The 19,106-nt window shown below is 44.1% G+C and overlaps 1 protein-coding gene across 2 annotated transcripts in view; it reads right to left on the minus strand.

Annotated features, from left to right (window-relative positions):
• The window catches only part of pitpnbl (phosphatidylinositol transfer protein, beta, like), a 90,774-nt gene that overhangs the window by 35,498 nt on the left and 36,170 nt on the right, over positions 1–19,106 (minus strand). For both annotated transcript variants that reach the window (XM_010900998.4, XM_010900997.4), the window contains 5 exons: positions 16,981–17,126; positions 10,953–11,044; positions 10,137–10,144; positions 9,975–10,049; positions 6,924–7,007 (listed from right to left, as the gene is read on the minus strand). In XM_010900998.4, the coding sequence (XP_010899300.1) occupies positions 6,924–7,007; positions 9,975–10,049; positions 10,137–10,144; positions 10,953–11,044; positions 16,981–17,126 (405 nt within the window). The remainder of the gene's footprint in view (positions 1–6,923; positions 7,008–9,974; positions 10,050–10,136; positions 10,145–10,952; positions 11,045–16,980; positions 17,127–19,106) is intronic.

The raw sequence follows: 19,106 nt of genomic DNA on the forward strand, positions 1-19,106 counted from the left end.
AATGTTCAATGAAGACATAACATTTCACAAAAAGACTAATAACGCTGCAGACAAAAGTTGTACTGGTATCTCAGCTGAAATACAGCCGGCTGATGGCATTGCTGTGAGCCGCTTGTCAGGTGGCTGGTATCTGGTTGTAGAATATTGTTTAAGTTTTATTGTATAAGCTAGTTTGTGTTCATATGCTTTGGCAATGTTGTACTGCAGTCATGTCAACAAAGCCATTTGTATTGAAAAGTGTTTTAATGTGCGTCTGGATGCTGGACGCTAAGTTGCTTTCAGGGGAAGTCCAAAAGCGGAATATTCCTCTTGTAAATGTGTAACCACTTTACGGTGTATCCCTCAGTGAAATTAACACTTTTAAGAGAAAGAAATCCTTCCACGGGTAATACCAATAAAGAGAGTGTCCATTTTCCAGAGTTTACACTGTAAACAGCAAGTGGGTGAAATTTTATAAATGATACTCAGATGTCCCTTTCCCTTGAAGGCAGCACGCAGCTGTACCACAAGAAGCTGACAGAAACAATGAAGAGAAGAAGAGATGCGATACACCGTCTCAACCAGTCAAAGTGGCGTAAACTGACAGGTTTTAATGTTGCAGACCACAGTTTTTTTGCAAGTAGTTGAAACTTTAAACTAGTATTGTTGTGAATCTTCGGTGTAAAATCGCTTTAAACCCCCCCCCCCCCCCCCACAAGGGAACGTCAACGTTCAAGCGCCCCCTGTTGTCCCCTGAACACCCCCTGGGGGCGGTACCGCCCCAGTTGAGAAACACTGCTGTAGGTGAATATATAATTTGAATATAGTGAGTCAACTCTATGATTGGTTAATGGATGCAATGTTACAAGACATACTTTATGCGCTTAGGTACTGTTTTATAGCAACAGCAAAAAAACTAAATTAATTGTTGATTGCAGAGCCTTTGAATTATAATCTCTCTGGATTGAATTGGCCACTATAATTCTAATATATTACATGTTTATCTTCTGTTTTGTTACGACTTCTGTAAAGGACACAATATTGGAACACTGCGGTAATGAAGCACCCCGAAAGATAGAGCGCACTTGCACATAAATGTGCCAGAAAAGAGGTGTGAATAATGAATTGAAAAGACGCACCAGTAGAAGGTACGGGGTGAGTTGAGAGACTGATAAGGGTAACCATTTATTTTTCTCTAAGAGAAGAGTTAGAGAAAAATAAATGGTTTTGGATTCTGCACTATTGGGCCCGCCCAAGGTGTCAGAACACACAATGCATTGTAGTTTGTTGCGTGTGGGGCTGCGTATCTGCAGAGCAGTCAAGGTGCCCATGCTGACCCCACACTACTGCTGAAAGCGCCTACAATGGGCAAGTGAGCATCAGAACTGGACCACGGAGCAATGAAAGGTGGCCTTGTCTGATTAATCATATTTTCTTTTACATCATGTCGATGGCCAGGTGCGTGTGCATCGCTTACCTGGAGAACACATGGCACCAGGATGCACTATGGGAAGAAGGCAAGTCAGTGGAGGCAGTGTGAGGCTTTGGGCAATGTTCTGCTGGGAAACCTTGGGTCCTGCCATTCATGTGGATGTTACTTTGACACATACCACCTACCTAAGCATTGCTGCAGACCATGTGTACCCTTTCATGGCTACGGCATTCCCTGATGGCAGTGGCCTTTTTCAGCAGGTTTTTGTGCCCTGCTACAAAGCAAACATTTTTCAGGAATGGTTCGAGGAACACAACAACAAGTTCAAGGTGTTCACTTGGCCTCAAAATTCCTCAGATCTCAAACCAATCAAGCATCTGTGACAACTGCGACCTCTGCTGGTTCACCTCCCCCTGCAGTGGGCGGGCCCCAGCGGTCGACGTCACCGGCTTTCTGACACCACCGTCTCATCATACATTTCACCTGTGTCCCGTTTAGTGCACCTGTTCCTCATCATCGCTGTTTCCCCCCGGTATATATGTTCCCTCTGCTCCCCCTGTCTTTGTGTGTGATTGTCTCCGACTGTGTCAAAGAGCTGTGCGACGCTTCGTACCATATATATTGTATATTTCTCCTGGATACCATTAAATATCCTTCTACCACGCCTTCTCCTGCTCCTCCTTGTTCCCAAACCCCGAAGCCGTGACAGAATCACACACCAAGACTACAACAAGGATATGGAGCCTGAAGGAGCCACAGGCGAGGTCGGTGTTGCGGAGGCAGTTCAAGTACACTCGACAATGCTGGCCAGCCTAGGCGCTGCAATGGACAGCGTACTGAAAGCGGTGCAGCGCTTAGAGCTGAGCCAGCGGAACCCCGCAGCACCGGCCGTCTCTACGCCTCCCCAAGCCACGCCGCCCAGCACGGGAGCGATGGCCATTCCGCTACCCAGGGCCTACGACGGGGCGGCGGACCGCTGCCAGGGTTTCCTGCTGCAACTGGACATCGCGCTCCAGGCATTGTATCCTGCGCCGACCGAAGCCCAGAAGATCTCTTCACTCGTCTCCTGCCTGTCCGGGAGAGCCCTGGAGTGGGCCACCGCCGTTTGGAACTTCGAGCAGCCCACCCAGGGCAGCTACGCTGAGTTCACCCGCCGCTTCCGAGTCGTGTTTGACCATCCGCACGAAGGGAGAGAGGCGGGTGAACGACTGTTCCACCTACGGCAGGAGACGAGATCGGCGCAGGAGTTCGCTCTGGAGTTCCGGACCCTGGCAGCGGGATCGGGGTGGAACGAGCGGGCTCTGATCGACCACTACCGGTGTAGCCTACGCGAGGACGTCCGGAGGGAGCTGGCTTGTCGAGACGTGTCCCTCTCCTTTGACCAACTGGCGGACATCTCCATCCGTCTCGACAACCTGCTAGCTGCCCGAGGACGTCCCGGTAGAGGCCCGCCCGTTCCACCCTGCCAACCCGTCACCGCCGTCCCCGTGGAATTGGGGGCGGCTGCACTGCCGGGCAGACGTCGGGGAGGGCAGGTGCGGAGTGCCTCCAGGGGGCAACGAGGCCGTAATACTGCACCACGCCGCACCTCCCTCCCTGAGTCAAGAGGCGACAGGCAGGGCACTTCCGCATCACCCCAGGTAGCACATGCACATTCGCCACTAACCTCTTCCCTCTCTATGTGCACTGTCCCTGTTAGGTTCCCCGGATTTCCGCTGCTTGCCCGGTGTAAGGCGCTGGTAGACTCAGGCGCAGCCGGGAATTTCATGGATAGGTCTTTTGCCCTACGGTCGCACATACCCCTCCAGGACCTCGACACCCCCCTGCCCGTGAGAGCTTTAGACAGCCGGCCACTAGGGTCCGGTCTGGTCACGAGTTGCACTGTTCCCCTCCTCCTGATTACCGACAGCCGACACAGCGAAACCATTACATTCCACATCATCGACTCTCCCACGTTCCCAGTCGTTTTAGGTTTCCCCTGGTTGTCCCTACACGACCCCTTCATCTCCTGGTCTAGTCGACGTCTGTCGGGGTGGTCGCGGAAGTGCCAGGGTAGGTGTTTGGGTGTTTCCGTTGGCTCGACCTCGGTGGAAAGTCCAGACAGTGCGCCTGCCGTGCCCATTCCCCCCGAATACAGGGACTTGGCTACGGTTTTCTCCAAAGCCAAGGCTGCTGTGTTGCCACCACACCGGCTGGGGGATTGTGCGATAGACCTCGTTGACGGAGCCGCACTCCCGAAGGGTCACGTGTATCCACTGTCCCGCACCGAAACGGAGACTATGAACGCCTACGTTGCGGAAGCGTTGGAACAGGGCTACATCAGGCCCTCCAAGTCACAGGTCTCCTCGAGTTTCTTTTTTGTGAAAAAAAAGGACGGTGGTTTGCGCCCGTGCATCGATTACCGGGCGCTGAACAAGATCACCATTCCGTTCCGCTACCCTCTCCCTTTGATCTCTGCGGAGGTGGAGAGGATGCACGGGGCCCGCTTTTTCACTAAATTAGACCTCAGGAGTGCCTATAACCTGGTGCGTATCCGGGAAGGAGACGAATGGAAAACCGCTTTTAGTACCACGTCTGGCCATTACGAGTATTTAGTGATGCCGTACGGGTTGATGAATGCTCCTTCAGTCTTCCAGTCCTTCGTCAACGACGTATTCCGAGACTTGTTGTGCGAAGGAGTGGTAGTGTATATTGATGACATCTTGATATTCACTGCCACCCGCGCCAAACATGTCTCGTTAGTGCGCAGAGTGCTGGCTCGACTGCTGGAGCATGACCTGTACGTGAAAGCCGAGAAGTGTCTGTTTTTCCAGTCGTCTGTGTCCTTCCTGGGTTATCGCTTTTCCAGCACAGGTGTGGCTATGGAGGAGCCTCACATTGACGCCGTGCGTAATTGGCCGACCCCAACCACGGTTAAGGACGTGCAACGTTTCTTAGGCTTCTCCAATTACTATAGGAGGTTTATCCGGGGCTTTAGCCAGGTAGCGGCTCCGATCACCTCCCTTCTGAAGGGGGGGGCGACCCGGTTGCGGTGGACCGTGGACGCGGAGCGGGCGTTTGTGGAACTGAAACACCGTTTCACCACCGCTCCGGTCCTGGCCCATCCCGACCCGTCGCTCCAGTTCATCGTGGAGGTGGACGCGTCCGATTGTGGGCTCGGTGCCATCCTCTCCCAACGGACGGGGTGTCGTAACACGCTCCGTCCCTGTGCCTTCTTCTCCCAGAAGCTCAGTGCGGCGGAGCGGAACTACGACATTGGTGATCGTGAGCTGCTGGCCGTGGTTCGAGCTCTGTCGGCGTGGAGGCACTGGTTAGAGGGGGCTAAACACCCTTTCCTCGTCTGGACTGACCACCGGAACCTGGAGTACATGCGGGCAGCGAGGAGGCTGACCCCTCGCCAGGCAAGGTGGGCTATGTTCTTCACCCGGTTTGTGTTTACTCTCACCTACAGGCCGGGGAGTAAGAACGTCGGGGCTGACGCGCTGTCCCGCCAGCATGACACGGAGGAGAGGCCAGTGGATGATGCTCCCGTGCTCCCGGAGTCATGCATTGTGGCACCGGTGGTATGGGAACTGGACGCGGACATCGCCGGAGCGCAGCGCGACGAGCCCTCTCCGCCCACATGCCCTGAGGGCCGTACGTATGTGCCGGCGTCTGTCCGCGACCGCCTCATCTACTGGGCGCATACATCTCCCTCCTCCGGTCATCCTGGCATCGGGCCAACAGTGCGCGCCCTGGCCGGTAAGTACTGGTGGCCCACTTTAGCTAAGGACGTCAGGGTATACGTCTCTTCCTGCTCGGTGTGTGCCCAGAGTAAGGCACCCCGGCACCTACCTGTGGGCAAGTTGCACCCCTTGCCCATTCCACAACGGCCATGGTCCCACATTTCTGTTGATTTCTTGACAGATCTCCCCCCTTCCCAGGGCCATACCACCATCCTGGTCGTTGTGGATCGGTTTTCGAAGTCCTGCCGCCTCTTGCCTCTGCCCGGCCTTCCTACTGCCCTACAGACCGCGGAGGCCCTGTTCACACACGTCTTCCGGCACTATGGGGTGCCCGAGGACATCGTGTCTGACCGGGGTCCCCAATTCACGTCTAGGGTGTGGAAGGCATTTATGCAGCACCTGGGGATCTCGGTCAGCCTGACCTCGGGCTACCATCCCCAGTCCAACGGGCAGGTGGAACGGGTCAATCAAGAAGTGGGTAGGTTCCTCCGGTCCTACTGCCAGGACCGGCCGGGGGAGTGGGCAGAGTTTCTGCCGTGGGCAGAATACGCACTGAATTCTCTGCACCACTCCTCCACGGGCGTGACGCCTTTCCAGTGCGTCCTGGGCTACCAGCCGGTCCTGGCGCCGTGGACGCCGAGCCAGACCGGTACCCCTGCGGTGGACGACTGGTTCCGGCGGGCAGCGGGCACATGGGAGGCAGTACAATCCCGCCTCCGGCTCGCTGTCCGCCGTCAAAAGACCAATGCAGACCGCCACCGCGGGGAGGCCCCGGTGTATCGGCCGGGCGACCGGGTCTGGCTCTCGTCCAGGGACCTGCCCCTCCGCCTGCCCTGCCGGAAGCTGGCCCCGCGGTTTGTGGGGCCTTTTAAAGTCCTGAGGAGAGTCAACGAGGTAACATATCGGTTACGCCTTCCCCCCGACTACCGTATTAACCCCTCGTTTCATGTGTCTCTCCTCAGGCCGGTGGTGGATGGTCCCCTCCAGGGGTGTGAGGTGCGGGAGGTGCCCCCTCCCCCTCTGGACATCGAGGGGGCCCCGGCGTACTCTGTCCGCTCCATCATTGACTCGAGGCGCCGGGCGGGGGGCCTCCAGTACCTCGTGGAGTGGGAGGGGTACGGCCCGGAGGAGCGGAGCTGGGTTCCGGTGAAGGACGTCCTGGCTCCCGTCCTTGTCCGCGACTTCCATCGGCGTCGGCCGGACCGCCCTGCTCCGCGCCCCCCGGGTCGGCCCCGAGGCCGGCGTCAGGGGGGGGGTACTGTGACAACTGCGACCTCTGCTGGTTCACCTCCCCCTGCAGTGGGCGGGCCCCAGCGGTCGACGTCACCGGCTTTCTGACACCACCGTCTCATCATACATTTCACCTGTGTCCCGTTTAGTGCACCTGTTCCTCATCATCGCTGTTTCCCCCCCGGTATATATGTTCCCTCTGCTCCCCCTGTCTTTGTGTGTGATTGTCTCCGACTGTGTCAAAGAGCTGTGCGACGCTTCGTACCATATATATTGTATATTTCTCCTGGATACCATTAAATATCCTTCTACCACGCCTTCTCCTGCTCCTCCTTGTTCCCAAACCCCGAAGCCGTGACAGCATCTGTGAGATGTGATGGACAAACATGTCTGATTCATGGAGGCCCCACCCCCACCTCGCTAACATCTTGGTGCCAGGTACCACAACACAGCTTCAGGGTTCTAGTGAAGTCCATGCCTTGACGGGCATATCATCAACATTTCATAATCACAACCCAACGTTAAAAGTGCCCAATTGCTCTAGGCAGAGAACTTACCACATCATCTAGTTGTGTTCGGTCAGCAATGTCAATAGACACAACCTCAGCTTCCTCCCATTCCTCTGGGGAAAGACCATGGGGCTTCAAGGGGAAATTGAGGACAATGTTAATACAAATTAACTGGACTAATACACTTTTGAAAAAAGTGACAGAAATACATTTATATAGCTCTAAATTCCTGCAGAATATCAGGCAATTCTAACTTGAGTGTAAAAACTCCATCCTGATGTGTATGGAACCCCAGAAATGACAAATGTCATAAAAAAGTTATCTGATGAGTAAAATAATTTGAATAGATTTTAAAAACAAAAAAGCTTTTATGAACATTGCCTCCAATCAGTCAATAAATATATATATATATAAAAAAAGTTTTTTCAGTCCTAGCACAATTTAATCATGTATCTATTTCCCATTTTCCTCAGTCCTAACACAGTTTAATCATCTGTCTATTCCCATTTTCCCCATGCAACATTTCCAATTTTCCTCTTGTCATGCAACCCTGTTTCCCAAAAAGTTGGGACGCTGCGTACAATATTTATAAAAACAGAATGCAATGATGTGCAAAATATTTAAACCCAATATTCAATAGAAAGTAGTAGAAAGACAAAATATCAAATGTTTAAATGGAGAAATGTTATTGTATGTTGGAAAATATGCGCCTACTTTGAATTTCATGTTAGAAACATGTTTCAAAAAAGCTGGGACAGGGGCATCAATACTGGAAAATAGACTGGAAAAGTTGTGTGCTTCAAAAAAAAATTTAACTTGCAGAACATCTCACAACTAATTAGGTCCATTGGCAACAGGTCAGTAACTTGATTGGGTATAAAAAGAGCATCCCAGAGAGGATGAGTCTTTCAGAAGTAAAGACAGGAAGTGGTTCACCAGTCCGTGAAAGACTACTTGGGCAAATAGTGAGTGTGGGAGAGGGGATCTGGTATATGTCTTAGGGGGCATTCTTGATTGGTCACAGTAGATTATAGGGTTAATCATAAATCTGTAGGTTGTCCAGATGAAGTCCCCCTCAAGGGTTGAGAAAGTTAACCAGATGGGGGAGGACAACATGTGACTTGCTAAGAGGGATTTGGTATTTGTCCTAGGGGGGCATCCTTGACCGACACCAGCAGATTATAGGGTTAATCGTAAATCTGTATAACCCTTTAGTGTCTCTGTTGTTTGTCCAGATGCTTAAGGTCCCCCTCAAGGGTTGAGAAGGTTAACCAGATGGGGGAGGACAACATGTGACTTGTTTGAAACCTAGGACATGAGATAGAACAGAGGGAATGTGTTTTATTGACAAGACAGATGGGCAACAACTTACCACACCCCTTTTACTATGTAATATATACGGATTGTGCATGTATTGAGTTAGAGACTCCTCGGACGATTATGTTTGTAAGCGGTTGACGCGTCTCTCTAATTTGCAAATAAATAATCAATAAACTGTTAATTGTGCCGAGAGTATTTCGTCTCTGTACTTCCTTCTTAAAGAGTTCTGATCGATAAAATTACCATCAAAGAAAGGCACCTTAAATGCTGAACAATATATACAGGTTTTGGAGCAACATATGCTGCCATACAGATGACGTCTTTTTCAGGGAAGGCCTTGTTTATTTCAGCAAGACAATGCCAAACCACATTCTGCACATATTACAACAGCAATGCTCCATAACGAGTCTGGGTGCTAAACAGACCTGCCTGCAGTCCTGACCTGTCACCCACTGAAAACATCTGGCGTATTATGAAACGAAAAATACGTCAAAGGAGACCCTGAACTGGTGAGCAGCTGAAATCCTTTATCAAGTAAGAATGGGAAAACATTTCTCTTTCAAAACTACAGCAACTGGTCTCATCAGTTTCCAAACGCTTACAGTATTGTTAAAAGAAGAGGTGATGCAACACGATGGTAAGCATGCCCCTGTCCCAACTTTTTTGAAACGTGTTGCTGGCATCAAATTCAAACTGGGCATTGATTTTTAAGAAAACAAGAATTTCTTAGTTTCAACTTTTGATATCTTGTCTTTGTACGATTTTCAACTAAATATAGGGATAAATGATTTGATAAATGATTTCTGTTTTTAAAAGCATTTTATACAGTGTCCCAACTTTTTTGGAAGTGAGGTGGTAACAAAGGTGGTGAATCCAGACAAGAGCAATCGAATGGGGTTTTGTTACTCAAGTTTAAAAGCTAAAACGTCAATGGCTAGCAACCTGCTTTGAAACAGTTAGATATTTGAAAATGGAGTCCAGACGATTGTCTGATCTCTTGAGAGAAGCAGCCAATCGATTAGAGGCAACCGAAAACCATTCTTTGAATGGTCCTTGCTGTCACCCCATATAAGGTTGCCATCTCCAGCGCTGTCAATCCAGAAGACATTTGGCATTGCAACTGTCTGGGGAATGTCATGTTGCCGTTGACCAAATAGCCTTCGCTCAAAAAACTCCTGCTGCTGATCATGGTTGCTTAATAGTTTCTAAATTTTGCAATGCTACATCACTGATGTCAATGCTGACACTTCACAAATACGCTCGCTAATGTCTTCAACCTAATCCTAAATATCATGCAAAGATAATGTTTGCACTCTATTTTGTTGGCTGGAATCCGTACATCTCTTAGAATTCCATTGTAAATTGTTGTTAGCATTATTAGAAAAGATGGACAGAAGACAAGAGAGAGAGCATATCCATAGATCTCATGATCTCACTGACATCATGAGATCAAGCAGCTGAATAAGGTAGAATTAGTCTAAGTCGAATTCATATTGTGTACAATGATTAGCCAATGGTTTATCAGATACTGCCCAGGCATCTTAGACAAATCCTGCTCATTATCATATGACACAAGGAAAATTGGAAATGTTGCATGGGGAAAATGGGAAATAGAAATATTATTAAACTGTAAGACTTTAGAAATTGGGGTGTTTAAATTTACAATCCATTTTAATTATTTAACAAATCAGATAACCTTTTACTGAATTTTTTTATTAGTGGGATTCCATGAATATGGACTTCACTAGTGTATTAATAACTTGACAGAAAAAATCTCACATTATCTGTGGTCCCCATGTCTGGCTTGTGCCAGGTCTCAATCTTAATGAAAAAGTCATCCTTCATGTACTCATTCTGCATGAAGAAAAATAGGAAAATAATATCTGCATTACATGTACACACAAAATAATAAAGAAGGTATGTATTGAAAATAAAACTCACGGTCACAACTGCATGATCCCAGATTTACAGGCGAAGGCAAACAAGGTAGAAATAGTGGGGGAAAAGGAAAATTAATGAAGGTACAATCAAGTCCTTAACTACTGGCACCCATAATAAAGATGACAAAAATAAATACATTTTAATTATAAGCTATAGCATAGCCCCACACCAAAGTTTTTAAAATGTCAGAGCGTATTCATGAGGTTCTGTACTATTAATGTCAGTAGGCTTTAAAGCGGTCATACTATTGAATCCAAATGTTTTTTTTCTTTGTTTTTTTTTTCTGTGCAAATGTTGCTTCATTCTATGATGCAGTTAACATTTTATATTGGTATTGCACTTAAAAATCCTGCAACCCGTTTCTAGGGCTGGCCATCCGGCCAAACTAAGCATCCATGCAAAGAGGTCAAAGAGACATATCCAAGAGGAGAAAAAGCTGTCAAAAGCCCTTCTACAAGTACGGAAAATCTGAATACTTATGTACGTGAGGTATTACATTTTTCTATTTTCAATAAATCAGCAAACATTTCAATGTTTCCTGTGAAGGTAAAACAGCAAAATAATTTTTGTTTTTAAGTTTTGCATACGTGTATCTAATTTATATTTCGAACCATGAAACTCATTCATTACACTTGCCAATGTAAAATACGGACTCACAAGTTTTTTGCGAGGACTGCAATAAAATGATACAATTAATTAATTTTGTTCATGCTCAATGCTGCTCTGAAAACAATTTTTTTACAAGACTGTTTTGTGAACTATGTTTTTGTTACGAAACCAATAAAAAACACACAAAATCCTGTCTTGAACACTTACTGGTGCGACAATAGGGGTAGGCATTCCAAGCTTTCTCGTGGAAGACCAGGGCTCCTTCTGGAGCAAACATCTGGATGAAACTGGGTACCTTGCTGCAAGATTAAGACAATGGAATGGTTTAATACATTGATTCTCATAAATATACAGTCAGGTTCATATACCTTCCACACTGGTAGAATTGTACAATTTATACTAATACATTTAGGAATCCATGCCCAAATTGAACTGTATAGCTCCAGTGTTGTTTCTATGATTGCTAAAATGCACAGGTTAACCCACTAAAAAATAATAACAGAAAAAATTTTACAAGAACAAATATACATAATTGCACACAATATAATTAGGTAAGTATACACAACTTCCAAAGATTAAAAAAGTAAGTCTAGGGTAATAAAAATAGCTGTACAATTGTGTTGAACCTACTGGAAAATGTTTTTTTTTATATAGATAAATATATTTACATAAAAAAGCATGAATAGACCCATTTGGAGTGGATGTCATGGTTACATCACTGAAGTTTGGTGGTGGCAGAAAACAGCAGGAACAAGTGTAGGGAAACGGGCAAGATCCTCAGACTAAAGGGAAAAAACTGATTGTGCCGTTGGATGTCAGAATAGGAATGCAAAAAAGAAGGTCTTCATTTTTATAGAATACCCTTGTCGAAGCCATGCTTTGACAAGGGTATTGCAGACGTTTATGGTTGCAAGCCATTAAACAGACGGACTGGACTGATGAAATCATCCGGAATGCTCATTTCATATCAGGCAAAGGTCTGTCCACCGTTGATCACACACAGACAAAATCAATGATGTAGTTATAATAACAACGATAAATTAGTAACAGTAGCAACCACAATGTTGGCATTGTCAGTATGCTATTTCACAATGGTAAACACCATGGATCAATGTTAGCAACATTAGCTAGCGTGTAAGCAGAATTAGCAAGCAAACAAATCAAATTGTTCATACTTAGTCAGTTTAGCTTACATCACTCAGTATTTATGCAAGCATTTAATGAATGAATGGGATATACAGTAATATTATATCTGTGAAATGACATTTACTTTACAAAATAATTGGAGAAGGCATCCAGATGATCCATATGTCTATATGTTGTAAAAAGCATACTGTCACTTTCTGCCACCAGTTCGGCTCCGCCCACAAAATACATCATCACTGTTTACTAACAGAAAAAGGGTCAATAGTCAGATGTGCAAAAACAAGTTTACCTCATATGGGGGTGGAGCTGGCAGTAGGCCTACCTAGTGTCAAGATAATCACCTCATGGAAGTATGGAATTTCAATTGCTGAAAGAAGTGAATGTTGGTGTTTTGATTATAATACGGGACGTCACTAGGCCTATTTTAGGGGAGCTTTAGGTGAAACTCCAAGTGAGAGACAACATGTTTACTAATGTTTATCAATTATAATTGACCTGTGATGACTGCCCATGGTACGCAGTTTGATTGTATTCGCATTCCTAGCATTGAGTCACTGAAACTGAATTATCCTGATTAGTTTGAGGCAGGTATTTGATATGAGTGTTTGATTTACAGCTAGTTAGAAATATTTATTGGACTACCAACAGAGACACATGCTCGCCTCCCGTAACAATCAAAACGCATTATGAGGTTCAAGACAGACAAAAACTTCGCTGGCTACAACCTATGTTGTAATAAAATAAAACAGTTCTTGTGGATATTAGGTTTCTCTGGACTCTGGACTTTTAGTTAACGTAGGATATCGGCTAAGTTGTAGGCATGACGTCTTTTGCTCCAGGCAGTCTGAAGACCATGTCAGGTTTTTGTGTGGGAATTTTCATTGGCTACAGGAAGGGGGGCAGACCCCCTGGGTTGGCCTTTGGAAGCTAGATGCATTTTACTCTCAATAAATTTAATGTTGACATGATTTTGAGACAATTTGTTGTGACAGTGGAGACCTTAAGTCATCTAACATTGTTCATTGCTAGAACCATCTTGCTGTCGTTGCATGACAGTAACGATTTTTGTCTGATCGCCGCTATTTTGCATAACATGGACATGCATCTAAGTTGAGAAAATTCCCTAGACTTTAGGAGGTAAATTGAGTCATGATGCTTGTTTTGTTTCACCTTGGTTTGGTGGTTGCCTGTGGAAAGGCTAATTTTGATATGCTAATTTGGGAGTTCTTTCAATATGCTTCCTTCACACGAGCAACCGTGTGGCACAGTTGGATTTTGATTTTCTTTGTGGATGTTTTTATCATTTTCACATTTTATTTTGTTAGATGTTAGGTTTGCGACTTTTATTAACTGACTGTTTGATTCCTCCCAACTGTCGATTTTCTTTTCATGTCGGTCCTGTAATGGTTCTGCTTTCACTTGGAGTCATTTTCCGTTGACTCTGTCGTGAAAGCAGGGGGGGATTGTATGAAATGGTTATCTATGGTGATAAAGAGTTGAACTTAGAGTTCAAAACAAATTAAATAGGTATTTAAAGAGTTACATGAAGAATTTTGTTTTTCTGTTTCTATAGTTATAGCATTGGAACATCTCTTAAGTGTCCGTTCACAGTGGTTGTCTAATTGGGTTTTTGAAAAATCTAACATGGTTATGGTTGAGTGGAATATATCTTACCATTTTGACTTGGTTTGGATAAGAAATAACTAATTTGATGGGTGTGTTATTGTTCAGTTTGTTTAATATTTGATAAGAAGTAATCATATTAAGCTCATGCATTATGGAATAAGTGGGTAAAAACGTGCAGGGAGCACATTTTGTTATTCCTTACATGTTTGAACTCTCTTAGAAGAGAAACAAACTTACTGGGGACATTATCAAAATTGGGTATTCTAATTCTAATTTAATTTCTGTCCTAGTAGGCAGTCATTGGAATGTTAATGGTTGAAAGATGCTTCTGTGAGGTGAATGATGAGACAAAAATGTTTGTTTACTATTGTCTGGCCTCAAGATAACACTACTCGGTCCTATGAGATTGGATTTATCCTTAGGTTAGTAGACCACCCCCCACTCCAGGGAGAGCTCTGGAGAGATGGGGGGGGTCATGATTTATGACAGGATTACAGAAGTGTCTTTTATGTGCTAGGATTATAGGAGACTTGGAGACATTTATGATCATTTATGTGAAACAATGGTGAATTTGATTGTAGTTCCGATACAACACAATCAGATGTAAATTATATAGGTGAACTGAGAATTGTTCATGAACTACTCTTTGAGAGCGATACTTCAATGTAAGCAAACTATCTTAACTGATGAGTAATTGAAACAGTAAGGAGAAATTGTGTTCTTCTGTTTTTAGAAAAGAGTGGAATTGTTATTTTGCTACACTAGCAAAACAGTGTTTTTTAGTGTTTGATAGTGTTTGGCTTTAATGCATCAGCGAGATGCAACAAGCTAATGTAATGGACATATTTGTGATGGTGTACTGTGCAGTTAAAACTAATCTTCTCAAGGATAATTCACACTTCAGGTACAGGACACTTGAAAGCGATTCGGCAATAGAGGACTTGTTGGAGCCCAGAGAAAGACTGAGTTTGACTTAAAGGACAACTGTGAGGTGGGCTGAGATAAGATGGATCTCATACACATACAGACTGTCCTGTCCTACAGCTACGAGTGGAGTCTACTCTGGGGTGCCGCACGTCTACAGTGATGCCGGGTTCCTGTGAGCTGGACTAATTCTAGTCCTAACGATTCTGCCATGAGATAGAGAAGGCAACCTCCAACCGAGAGGATGGAGACGAAGGAAAGCTCCGGTTCTGGACAATGTTTACAGGGGCGAGGAAAGACCAACTGCACAACATCATGCCACGCTGATTGGGTCCATACCAGGTACATCTCATCTGCTGTCCAGGTAGCTGAGAGAGGAACCTGGGGTCGACAACACACGCTACAGGAGGGCTTCAGTGTTTAAAGATAAGGCACAGTGAATTGAAGTCACTGAGGGAAAAGTGAATTTTCTGGTACTAATAACCAGTCACTTTTTACCTGGCCTTTAGCTATAGAGCCTTTAGCTACAATTGGTAATCTTGGCATTCACAAAGGAGAACACACAGATTCTCCTGACCTGGCTGATAAAGCAGCTAGAATGAAGACAACAAGAGTTGTGTCTGCATCTGAGCTATGAAGGACAACACCTTGGAATATACATCTGACTTTTACGTTCTGTTACACTGACCTGCCAAGAAATGGTTCATAACTGACTGTCTGACGTTGAAGGAGCAGACCATTTGTGATGACTTTGAAAGTACATCAAATTGGAACCATGGAGAGGACTTTTCAGTGAATCGAGTAATTGGCATGAGAGGACTTTGTAACAGTGACAAATTGAAGAATGTATTAAGTGATAGGTGGTAACACACTCACGTGTAGATGATGCATTTCCCATACTGTCAATATATGTGTCACCTGAATTAATTCCCTTTGACCAATGATTTTAACATAAAAGGTTTTGCTGTACTATGTTATAATTCTTCTATAAAGACAATGTGTGATCTTGGAGTTACAACGAAGGTAATGATCTAGAAGAATGTAAATGAGGATCCAGAAATTTCAGATTTGTCCCGTTCTCTAATCAGTAAGGGTAATGATATTGACTGGGTCATGTTGTTAAAGAGTACTGTTTTGTTGCAGTCTACATCTTAATGAGTGAACTGTTTAAGGTTTGATACCAAGGTTTGACATTGTATCAAGAGGATGGATTGTTGTGGAAATTTTGAAACCTGATGCATTCTTACTGTTTAAAGGACTGAGTCCCATTGTTTGGATGTGAGAATGAATGAGTTACTAGTCAAAGATGCCGAGAGGGATCTGGTATTTGTCCTAGGGGGACATCCTTGACCAGCATCCTTGACCGGCACCAGTGGATTAGATGGTTACTCGTAAATCAGTAAATCTGTATAACCCTTTGGTTTCACTGTTGATTATCCAGACATTGTGTCTCCTCAGGAGTTAAGGATAAGGTGGGAGGACAGCCCGCCCTTTGGGTAAATGTTACACAAGACAGATGGACAACAACTTACCACACCTCTTTTTGTATGTGATATATACTGTTGAATGAGCTATATTGAGTTAGAGACACCTCGGACAATTATGTTGGTAAGCGTTTGACGCGTCTCCTTTATTTGCAAATAATCAATAAACTGTTAATGTGTGCCAAGAGTATTTCGTCTCTGTACTTCCTTCTTAAAGAGTTCTGATCGATAAAATTACAATCACAGATTTGTTCAGAAGAGACAAACACTTCGCTGGCTACATGATTCCCTCATCTTTTCACTTGACAAAAAAGTCTGTTATCATCACCTATATTGATACAGTAGTTATTGTATCAATGTCATTCATGAATGGCTAATAAGATTTTAAAACGGCCAGTTGCAAAAGTCATACAGTTCATAGATTCTATTTGGTGGTGGTAAACTTAATAAGAAACGTTAATCAGTATAACACAATAGTTAATGGTGTCTAACGAAATATTCAAACTTTCTGTGATGTTAATGAGTGACAAAATTAGATAATGTCAAGAGGATATACTGTCACCTGACAAATGTACACCTCTGTGGCATAGTAGTTGACGACACAGCCTTTCACGTGGGTGACCCGGGTTCGATTCTCGAGTGGGCAGCCACGGTCAACACATTACTATTGTAGAGGCCGGCTGAACTATGCTAAACTGTTTTCTTGTTGTTTATTAAAAATATTTGTGATTTACTGTATTGAATCAGCGCTGAACAGCATCAATGCACTCTGCCAACAAAGCATTTTTTTAAGACTCAAAGTTGTTTTTCGTAGCATAAACTGGGGTTTTTCTAGTTTTTACATGTAGTCTGTTGGCTGTCTGGAAAAATATCTGTTAATTCCACTACTAGTTCCTGTTTATTTATTATTATAATATTATTTACATCCCTAGTCAAACACACCACACAAAACAGTTAACTCTTAGAGGAAGGCTAACAGGGGGCAATCTGCATGCAAATAGGTCAGCAAATGTCTAGACCAGATCATTCAGATTTATTTTACAAAATATAATTACCTGTGTACATGGTAGATCTTGTGGGTATACTGTCCTTTCTCTCCATCCTTTTCATATGGTTCATTTCGAAGCACCTCAATACCCTCGCCTCCTCCAGTGTTATTCTTGCTTGCCTCAGCAACAGAGAACAGTTGGCCGACCTGGTACTGTGAACAAGTGAAGTTATAAAGGTAAAGATTATGTCCCCCGTGGCTTTGGTAGACCATGCCACTTGCAAGGAGAAGTTTGTGGGTTTAATATCCATGGGAGTATAAGAAACAAAAGTATGGACAGGTCACAACCTCATACATTGTGATTTTGTGTAACTAAAAGCATAAGTATTCACACTCCATTGTGAAAAAAAAGGTGGAGGAATGGGAAATACATTAGAAACTGCTTAAGAATAAATGCCTGGAAATTTAGACCAGAACAGTAGCCATATCCATTTCAAGGCAACGCTGGAATGCAGTGACTTTCAAGATGCGCTGTAAAGGTTTTCCTGTGTCTTTGCAGCATAGGTAAGACAAACTCTCATCTAAAATACACACTTTTCTGCACTAAAGAGAACACACAATTAAACAAGTCCAAAATCGTCTACCAAGTACTCCTAATAACTTTGCTTTACTGAGTATTTAACCAGTGGAATCATGTGGCTCAGTTTTGAGGCAAATTAAACAAATTAAGAAATGATTGTGCACTTCATCACTAAAACTGACTAAAAGATTGTTAATGCAACGTGTCATTGTGAACCTTTTCTCATATTTGCAGTAATAGTAGATTTATTATTAGATATTAGATCTTATTTTCCTTTTTGAGTGTGTTCCTAGGCTCAGAATTCCTCCTCAAGATGTTGAGGATGGGGCAGCGTCTTGTTGTGGAAATTCTGAAACCTGATGCATTCTTACTGTTTAAAAGGACTAGAGTCCCATTGTTTGGATGTGAGAATGAATGAGTGACTAGTTAGAGATGCTAAGAGGGATGTGGTATTTGTCCTAGGGGGGCATCCTTGACCGACACCAGCAGATTATAGGGGTTAATCGTAATCTGTATAACCCTTTAGTGTCTCTGTTGTTTGTCCAGATGCTTAAGGTCCCCCTCAAGGGTTGAGAAGGTTAACCAGATGGGGGAGGACCACATGTGACTTGTGTCAAAGCCCAGGACATGTGATAGAACAGAGGGAATGTGTTTCATTGACAAAGACAGATGGGCAACAACTTACAACACCCATTTTTCTATGTGATATATACTGTTGAATGACCTGTATGGAGTTAGAGACTCCTCAGACGATTATGTTTGTAAGCGGATGACGCATCTCTCTCATTTGCAAATGATTAATAAACTGTTAGAATGTGCCGAGAGTATTTCGTCTCTGTACTTCCTTCTTAAAGAGTTCTGATCTATAAAATTACCATCACAGTCTTCCAAGCAGGACTGGTACCTTCAAATGGGAGACGACTGATGACCATGGTCAAGTTCTCCCTCTTGCTGTTATGGTTCTTGTTAGATCCCAAAATTTAACAATAAACCACAAATGTAATACAGATCTGCAGCTTAATAATCCCACTAACATAATAAGTTTCATACAATCGTAACAGAATGTGAAAATCTTCAGCTTTCAAAATAGTAATAACTTCCCACAAATGTAATAAATCATTAATATAATAAAAATCTGCAGCTTATACAAGTTGCTAACTCCAAATTTATTCAACAGCCAATTACATTTTCTTCCCACACATTCTTGTCCTGTAGGCTATTGCATGTTTAGACTGATCAAGTTTGGTTGCAATTAAACCCCATCATATTAATTACAGATTTAATTTGCATACACAACACTTGATCAGTCTAAATAGGCAAAAATCTAAAGCACATGAATATGTGGGAAGAAAACGTAATTGGCAGTTAAAGACAGAGTTTTGACATTTCGATTTGTTAGATTTGTGGGAAGTTATTACAATTTTGTAAACTGAAGATTTTCACCTTCCCGCAAACATAACAAAGCCCTGCAAATGTGAAAGTTAAGACGTATTACATTTGTGGTAGGCAACTGCTATTACATTTGTGGGAAATATATAACATTAGTGGGATTATTACATTAGAAGCTGCTGATTTTTATTACATTTGTGGTTTATTCTGTTAGTGGGATATTG

Source organism: Esox lucius, chromosome 11 (genome assembly GCF_011004845.1).
Source record: "Esox lucius isolate fEsoLuc1 chromosome 11, fEsoLuc1.pri, whole genome shotgun sequence".
Taxonomy (NCBI): Eukaryota; Metazoa; Chordata; class Actinopteri; order Esociformes; family Esocidae; genus Esox; species Esox lucius.